At 38.4% G+C, this 9,521-nt stretch overlaps 1 protein-coding gene across 1 annotated transcript; it reads right to left on the bottom strand.

The window, feature by feature from the left end:
- Positions 1-5,557: 5,557 nt before the first annotated feature.
- LOC113738373 (zinc finger BED domain-containing protein RICESLEEPER 1-like) lies at positions 5,558-7,530 on the bottom strand. The gene is made up of 2 exons (XM_072044839.1): positions 5,785-7,530; positions 5,558-5,701 (listed from the first exon to the last, which is right to left on the bottom strand). Exons 1-2 carry the CDS (start codon positions 7,528-7,530, stop codon positions 5,558-5,560), a joined length of 1,890 nt encoding a protein of 629 aa, XP_071900940.1.
- Between the last annotated feature and the right edge of the window lie 1,991 nt (positions 7,531-9,521).

Here is a 9,521-nt window from a genome sequence, read left to right as displayed (position 1 = left end):
ATAAAAGATGGTTAAAACGAGAGGACATTGGGGAGGTAATCAGGATTGCTTGGGAACAGCAGGTGAAGGGATCAAGGATGTATCAAGTGGCTACAAAGATTAAGAACTGCCGTGTAGCTCTCCTAAAATGGAAGAACAACTTCCAAGCTAACTCTAGGGACAAGATTGAGCTCATTAAAAAGCAGCTTTGCGACTTGAAAGAAGTTAGAGGGAACTCTAGAAATATTAGTATGGCTGCCCTTAAGAAAGAGTTAAGTAAGGCTTACAAGGAAGAAGAGAAGCACTGGCAACAGAAATCAAGGATACAATGGCTCAAGGAAGGAGACAAAAATACAAAGTTTTTTCATGCATCTGTACAGGGAAGGAGAAGGAGAAACAGCTTGCATAAACTCCAGAAAGAGGATGGGACGTGGACAGAGAGTGAGGAGGAGTTGAGTACTGAAATAGCAGGTTACTATAGGAGTTTGCTGGACAGTAATGAGGGAGGGGACTTAAATGAGGTTTTGCATGGTATTCCCCATACCATCACTGATGAATTGAATAGAAACCTGTTAAAACCAGTGTTGGAAGAAGAAATAAAATCTGTAATTTTCTCTATGAATCCAGAAAAAGCACCTGGGATTGATGGTATGTCACCACTTTTTTTCCAAAAATTCTGGACAACCATCAAACAACAAGTGATAAAGGCTATTCAGACGTTTTTTCATACTGGCCACCTCCTAAAGAGTGTTAATCATACTATCATCACTCTAATTCCCAAAGTGCAGATTCCTACATCTCTAAAGCAATTCAGACCCATAAGTCTTTGCACTACCTTATATAAGGTGATAGCTAAAATCTTAGCAAACAGGCTCAAAAGTGTCTTGCATTGTTGCATTTGTAAAAATCAATCTGCCTTCATTCCTGGTAGGCAGATTCTTGATAATATTATGGTCTCTCATGAGTACATGCATTATTTAAAAAACAAGAAACAAGGTAAGGATGGGTTTATGGCAGTGAAGCTTGACATGTCCAAGGCGTACGATCGAGTTGAATGGAGTTTCCTGGAGGCAATAATGGAAAAAATGGGCTTCAACTGTAAATGGAGGAACTGGGTTATGGAGTGTGTGAAGTCTGTGTCGTACTCGTTTAATATAAACGGGGAGGTTAAAGAGTTTGTAATTCCAAAAAGAGGAATTAGACAAGGGGACCCTCTATCCCCTTACCTATTCCTTCTGTGCTCTGAGGGACTATCCAACCTTATCAGGAAGGCGGCAGATTCTAAGAAGCTCGCAGGGATGAAAATTAGTAGACAGGGACCTAGTATAACACACCTTCTCTTTGCGGATGACTCTGTGATCTTTTGCAAAGCTAATCTGGAGCAGGCAAATGAGTTAAAGAGGGTGTTGAAAGTGTATGGCAGGGGGTCAGGTCAGGAGATAAATTTGGAAAAGTCTTCTATACTCTTCAGTAAGAATGTCAGGCCACAATTGATGGACGAGATCTGTCAAACCATGGGGAATATGCAAAGAGTTAGTCAGGGCAAGTATCTTGGACTACCAATGGTAGTTTCAGGATCAAAACAACAGCTTTTTGGATTTATTAAGACTTCCATACACCAGCGAATGCTAAAGTGGAAAAACAGGTTATTAAGTGCAGCTGGTAAGGAAACAATGCTTAAATCTGTGGCTTTAGCTATGCCAACGTACACCATGTCCTGTTTCCAGCTGCCATCCAAATTGTGTAAGGAAATTAGTTCCTTAATGGCAAATTACTGGTGGGGGGAGGCAAATGGTAAGAATAAAATACATTGGTGTGCATGGAAAAAGCTTACTCGAAACAAGCACATGGGAGGTTTAGGCTTCAAAGATCTGATGGCTTACAATACAGCTCTCCTTGGCAAGCAGGTGTGGAGAATGCTAACACAACCTAATTTGCTGGTTAGTCAAGTCATGAAGGCAAAATATTTTCCACGATCATCTATATTCAAGTGCAAAGTTCCCAACAATGCTTCTTGGATTTGGAGGAGTCTTATGGGGGCTCGGGAGTTGGTAGAACAAGGAACCAGACGCAAGATAGGAAATGGGAGGAAAACTAATATCTGGGAAGATAGGTGGATTCCGGATACACTTGATGGAAGAGTGACAACCCCGAGAAATTCTGATAATGCACTTCAGCAAGTACATGAGCTAATTTGCCAGAAAAGCTGGAACAGAAATCTTGTCTTCAAACACTTTAATAAAAAAGATGCAGAAACTATCTTGACAATCCCTGTTAGTTTAGCAGGAAAGGAGGATGCAAACTTTTGGATAAGAGGGGCTGGTGGCCATTATTCAGTCAGCTCAGGGTACAAGCTACTGGTTATGAACAAAGATATCTGGCAGCAAAGGAATCAGCTGGAGGGTTCTACAAGTCTGGAAAATCAATCCCAAAGGTTATGGAAGGACTTATGGAAACTGAAGGTGAAGCAGAAACAGAAGGTTTTCTTATGGAAATGCCTCAGCAATGCATTGCCTGTGCGAGACATCATATTTCGTAGAATTAAAGTAGGTGATCCCATCTGCAACAGGTGTGGAGAAGACAGGGAAACTATTGAACATACCCTTTTGAATTGCAGCAAAGTTAAACAGACATGGAAGCTGGCCCCCATTCAATGGGAAGGTATGATGGAACACCAAGGCTGTTTCAGAAGATGGTGGATCAAAATTTTAGATGCAAGAACCAGAGCTGAAGGATGGCAACATATTGCTCTATCAGTCCATATTCTCTGGCAGATATGGAAAGACAGAAATGAGGAGGAGTTCAATGGTAAGGAAAGTCATCCATGGAAGACAATCCAGAAGGCGCACCAGGAATGGTTAGAACTTGGGGAAATAGATAGGAATGGAACTAGTATGAGCATAGATGAAACAGAAGCTCTACATCAACAGAATCAGCAGCGAAATCCTGAACATGGGTGCTTGATATTGAGGATAGGAATAACTAGAGATATGACAAAGTCTTGCTTCGGTATTGGGATTACTTTGCAGGAAGGAAATCAAGGTGCAAAAAGAGGGTGGACACTACGAGAAAGCAGTTCAGGTTCAGGACTGCTAGACGAAGCAACTGCACTGAAGCTAGCAATGTGTAAAGCTGCGACTTTGCAATTCAGGGATGTGCAATTTCAAGTGCCAAACCGACAGCTCCTCAATCAGGTTCGAACAGCAGGTGTAAGCGATATCAGATTGGCTACTGTTGTGGACGATATTTTACAACTCAGAGATTTGTTTCATAAGTGCTCCTTTTGCCTAGTTCATAATGATAACAATCAACTAAGCACTAAGCTTAGTAAATATGCCTTGGGCATTATTCTAGATGAGGAACATTGGTTTCCTTAGTGGCAAGTAAAGCCGCTTGTAAAGTTCATTCGAGCCTTTGCTCGTACTTGTAAATCTTTTGTCAAGTAATACAACCAATTATCGTTTCGAGAAAAAAAAAAAGAGTAAATGGAATCATTTAATGGACAAAGCAGACGAAGAAAAAGCCATAAGCCATAAAATATTCGGGGTAGACTAACTTTGGAATGACCTTAGGCTCATAGGTCTAGATTTATAGGTTAGGAACCTTCCAAAGTTCTTTTTCCTAACTAGCCAACTTTTCATAAATCCCACTTCATTTGCTTTCCTTTCACCAAGGAGCGAGAGAAGGGCTAATTTGGATCTCTGCCTTCTCTACTTTTTTTTTAATCATTTTTTTAACATTGATTTCAAGCGGAATGATGAAAAAAACTGAAAAAGATATACATGAGATCTGTAAATATGCATATTCAAAATATATATATATATATATATATCTAAGCATTCATACACACCTGTTCTGTTTCACTCCATTCGGTACGCATGATATTTAATGCCTTTAAATGTCTTTATGATTTTTTTTTCAATTACACATTATCCACAAAAGAGTAGTCTTTTCCACTGCTAAATATATTTGCTATGTCGAGAATTTACCTTTCTCTTCATTTTTAATAATTTTTGGAAAAGGGAAAGGACCAAAAAAAAAAGGAACAGGAAAATGAATATTTAGACATACAATCATTCAAACAAAGCAATTTCCAGAGGCTTTGACATAGCAGTATACTCAAATTTCACATTGATAATTCTTGTTAGCATCCAAACGGGGAATAAATAACTATTGAGATATCAAGTGCAAAACAATTTAATGAGGAACAAGCCACAAGTATGAAAGATAAACGACACACAATATTTAACGTGGTTCGACTCCACCATTGAACCTACGTCCACGGAGAGAAACATGTTCTTTATTATGAGAGAAAACCCTATACAAGAATACAACTTGAACCCAAGATGACACCACTTGTTAGGATCCAAACGCCGAATAAACGACTATTGAGATATTAAGTGCATAACAATTAGGCCTGTTAAACGAGCCGAGTCGAGCTCGAGCATAGGATAATCGAGCTCGACTCGAACCCCTAATCGAGCTAGCTCGAGCTCGCTCGATTAGTCATTCGAGCTCTACAAGGCGCTTGAACTCGGCTCGATGTGTTGATAGAAAACTCGAGCTCGGGCTCGAGCTCGAATTTTGAAATCGAGCCGCCGAGCTCGAAGCTCGAACTCGAGCTCGCGAAAAACTCGAATCGAGCTTTTCGAGCTCGAAGCTCGAGCTCGAGCTCGCGAAAAACTCGAGCTCGTTTACGGGAGAGCCCATATCACAAGAAGATACACTTTCTCTGATTTATTATTTGAAGCCAAAATGACAATACAAGCCATGCCAAATGACAATACTCGTATTTCCCTGATTCAATTCAACAAGCCATGCCTCAATCACAATACAAGGCAGAGTCTAAAGTTAAAATTACAGCAAAAACCATCAAATGGAGAAACAAAATGTCCACAGGGGGATTACAATGTCCAAACCACATCAAATTACAAGAAGTTTAAACTGCAGCAAGAAGTTAAAACTACACCAAATGACAATACAAGAAGTTAAAACTTCAGCAAACCGTGTCAGATTACCACGTCCACACCAAAATGTCCACATTACAACATGAAAAATTATATAAACTGCCACATTACGATATCAACAGCCTCCAGTAATCCAAACCAGATCAGATTACCACATGTCCACACCAAAATATCCAAATCAGATCAGATTACAACATGTCCAACCCAAAATGTCCAAACCAGATCAGATTATAACATGAAAAATTACATAAACAGCCACCAAGCAACATCAACTGTCCAAACCAGATCAGATTACAACATAAAAAATTACATAAACTGTCCCCAAGCAACATCAACGGACAACAGCCACCAAATTAGTCATTGAATGATTCAGGAAGTTCAACTTCTTCAAATGTGATTGATTCGGCCACATCAAGTGATTCCTACAGAATAAAAGTATGAAAGTTAAAAAATTCATCAAAATCAGAAATAAGGCAACTGTAACAACAACAAAAACATCCAATCAATTACTTACACGAGACTTGTTCTTTAGGCCATGAAGACTGCGGATCCAATCATTGCCGCAAAGCAACATTTGCACCGTCTCAACCGACATAGAAGCTCGTCGATCATCAATTACTCTCCCTCCAGCGCTGAAGGTAGATTCTGACGCCACAGTGGTAACAGGAACGGAGAGTATATCGGCAGCCATCCTCGACAAGATGGGAAATCTCAATCTTTCTCCTTTCCACCAACCCAAAACATCCAGATTTGCCCTTGCATCACAAGCATACCTACTTTCCTCTAAATAAACATCTAAATCTGATTTTTCTGGTGGAGCCCTATCAATTTCACTCACATGCATGTGAAATTTTTCTTTGCCAGTTAAAACGGCGGGTGCAGTCATTTTCTGTTTCTTACTAGAAGAAGTAGAACCTTCATTTTGTCTCCTTTTTACAACCTGCCTTTGTTGTTCAGAATGGGAAACAACATGACAATCAACATATTCATTGTAAAGCTCATAAAGAATGTCTCTAATCTCAGCCATGAATCTAGGAGCTGCATTCTCACCATAAATCACCGGAAAAGCATGATTAATAAGGAACATTTTGTATCTCGGATCCAAAATTGTACCCAAAGATAGCAGCACATTACTTTCCCCCCAATACTTATCAAATTTAGCAGACATACTTCCAGCCATTGCCCGAATATGCTCAAAAGGATCAAGAGCTTTTTCATTTAAAAGCTCTTTAATCCTATAGAGCTCCACAAGAAAAATGTTAGCTGTTGGATACTCAGACCCGGAAATCATATCAGTGATTTCATGAAATATTCCTAGAAATTTGCACACTTCTTCCACTTTCATCCACTCAAAATCAGTAGGAACATAGTGAAATCCAGGGTCTATGTCTGCATATCTTGGAAAGACATCCTTGAACTCTAAACCTGAAGCTAACATCAAATAAGTGCTATTCCACCTTGTTGGACAGTCCAAAATTAGTTTTCTAGAGGGCAACTGAAGCTGTTTTTTAATTTTGGCAAATTCAAGAAGCCTAGATTCTGAATTGTTCAAGTATTTTATCCCTTCTCTAACAACATCAATCACACCACCAAGTTGACCAAGACCATCTTGCACTAAGAGATTAAGTATATGTGCACAACATCTAACATGAAAAATTTTTCCTCCAATACTTAATCTCTTTCTTAGAGAAAAATCCTCTCTAAGTCTCCTAATGCACACATCATTGTATGAAGCATTATCAACAGTTATGCTAGCAACCTTATTCTCAATCCCCCAATCAATGAAGCACTTACTTAGAGCATCAGCTATAATAACTCCAGTATGAGGAGGAGGAACATTGCAAAAATTCAATACACGTTTTTGAAGCACCCAATCAGAATCAATAAAATGACCAGTCACAACCATATATTGAATTTTTTGACCAGATTTCCACAAATTAGTTGTAATACTAATCCTACCAGCACCTTTCAACAATGATTTCAGCTTCCTTTTTTCAATTGTATAAGTACTCATACAATCTTCCTTAACAGTCTGCCGATTAATCTTTTTATAAAACGGAGAAACTGCTTTCATGAATTTGTTGAAAACTACATGCTCCATCATAGAAAAGGGGTACTCATGTGCAAGAATCATGTGTGACGCAAGCTCTCTTACCTTGGCATGATCATACGAGAAATTTGTGATGAAAGTGATACCATCACTTCCACCTTCGGTGAATGAAAGCACTTGTTGCTTTTGTTTGCTTTGCTCCCCAATGGCCATCTTTCTTTGGAGGCAAGAAGTCAGGTGTCTCTTGTGCTGAGATGTGGCTCCGGTTGTACTCTTGGTGAAAAGCTCTTTGCAATGGTTGCACTTCACTTTGACCGTCCCATTATCTAGCACTACTTCAGTCATATCATCCCATATGCTGGATTTCTTCTTCCTTTGCTTTTTCTCAAAAGGACCAGCTCCTCCATCTCCATCTACTTGCTGTCCTCCTTCATTGCCATCATCTTCTATTATTTCTATTTCTTCTTCACTCATCTCATCAGCTCTTTCTTCGTTGTAATTCAATTGTTCCACGTCTTCATTATTTTGCTCCATCGTAGGACTTGATGATGAACCTTGAAATGAGTTGAATGGAGAGCTGTACATTCCTTAATCAAAAACATTTAATAACCAATACAGAATCTGATTAGTTAAAACAGAAATTTAGAATAACATTTCTAAGAAATAAGGTACAAAAGTAATAAAACAGATTTCAAAAAATAATGCCCACTTCAAGCTAAAAAAAATAATGCTAAGAAAGTCTGCACTTCAAGCTAATTTTATCACAACTGCAGACTTAACCATTAAATCAACTAAATCATCACCATTAGTTACGAACTTGCAAATTAGGGGAATCAACCACTGAAACAAATATGATGCAACAGTTAATTTTCTATAGCATTGTACCAAAAAGAATTCGAAAAGGTTTAAGGAAAGCTCCAGTGAAGAGAATGGGATATAAAACAGATTTACATACAAAAAATAAAATAAAATAAAAAACTTCAAAAATTGTGAAAAAAATCATAATGCTAGAGACTAATAAAGATCAAATATTATATATTGCAACCATCCAACAAATAGACCCTACTTATGGGACAGTCATACAATCACAGGGGCTTAAGCTGCACAGGCAAACCATATAGAACTAATGATAAGTTGACCAAGAAAACAGGAACTCTCATGAAAAATCCAACGAAATCAACCTCAAAGTTGTGTACGCACTTCAACCAAATTAATGATTTTCAATACTCGTAAACAAGGCATTTGTATTCCTCTCAATTTGTCAATCATTTACAAATGGTTCTATGAACATAAAAACCTGTGCCAGGGCCTGCCAACATGGAACCATCTCCTAAAACAGCAACGCATACTATTGCTGATCTTAGATTGGACCTCTTGATGCCACACCATATCTGTTAGGACCATAAGCAAAGATTGTCCAACAGCTTCTTCCCAAGGATGACAGAAATTTCAACAAAGAGAAAAGGATGATATACATCCAGATGGATACAAAAGATCATCCAAGCAGGCCCCAAAAGGATACAATTCATCTTATAGGAATTACAACTTAGTCATCTAAACCAACACAAACTACAGCTATATAATATTCATGCAGTTTTTCTGGCATAAAAAACTGTCTGTGAGGTAGCAATTAAGGGCCAAGGCAGCCTGAAGAGATCCAAAAAAGGGACCCAAAGAATATCTACTTTCAAATTGCTATGATGCAAAAACTTGAGTTGGCAAATATCTAGCAGTCTCTAATAATATTACAAAAAACTTTTACCCGTACCTTATCTCATGCTAGAGATAATTCTATAATCTCCATAAAGCATGCAATATTGCGCACTTTAGTCTATGGAGTGTGCCCAAATTGGAGTCCAGAAGTACATATGGTTTATCAAGAAAGTTTGGGAAGCTACTTATGTAGTTCTATCATCCTACTGACATCTTTGAGACAGGTGAAGAATATTTCTTCAGAGAATAGGAGTTCGTGATGCAGCTATCTCTTGGGAATGATGCCTAGATTTCTTCCAATTTCACTAGACATTTCATTATATTAGAGTATAGAGCAATTAAAACCATCCAACCTAAACTGACCATTTAACTTTCTATACATTTCTTTTCACCTCATTAGTTGTAAGGAACTACTATCCAGAATGAGAAGGGTCACCACAGCACTATAAGAGATTACAAATCTGGAAAAACTCCATTGATAACATAAAATACAGACAATTGAGGAACCTCTACTCCCTCTTTCATGGATAAGCTAGAAAGAAGTTACATTAAGGAGCCTTGACTCAACATATACACCTCCCCTTATTAGTCCTACAACAAATATGTGACTCCTTGGGAATTAGCTCTTACTTTCCAGTCTTAACTTCCCCCGCAAGTCCCATCCATCTGCCCATTTCTGAGGAATAAATTATACAAGTGTACAAGTTACACGAAGAGTACTTTAAAGTATCAAGATGTCACTAATTTCAACCACGGCAAATAATTATCAAAACATCAAGGCCACGATAAAAAACCATCAAGGCTACTTACCA

The sequence above is a fragment of the Coffea arabica genome, chromosome 1c, assembly GCF_036785885.1.
Source record: "Coffea arabica cultivar ET-39 chromosome 1c, Coffea Arabica ET-39 HiFi, whole genome shotgun sequence".
NCBI classification, from domain to species: domain Eukaryota; kingdom Viridiplantae; phylum Streptophyta; class Magnoliopsida; order Gentianales; family Rubiaceae; genus Coffea; species Coffea arabica.
The sequence above is the reverse complement of the archived record's forward strand: the minus strand, read 5'-3'. Positions and strand labels throughout refer to the sequence as shown.

What these genes read in the sequence shown, in the direction of transcription:
- LOC113738373 (XM_072044839.1), bottom strand. Translation starts at nt 7,530, where the DNA reads ATGGAGCAAAATAATGAAGACGTGGAACAATTGAATTACAACGAAGAA. An exon ending in AAGAAAAATTTCACATGCAT is followed by an intron (nt 5,702 to 5,784) that starts GTGAGTGAAATT and finishes TTGTGATGCAAG; the next exon opens with GGCAAATCTGGATGTTTTGG.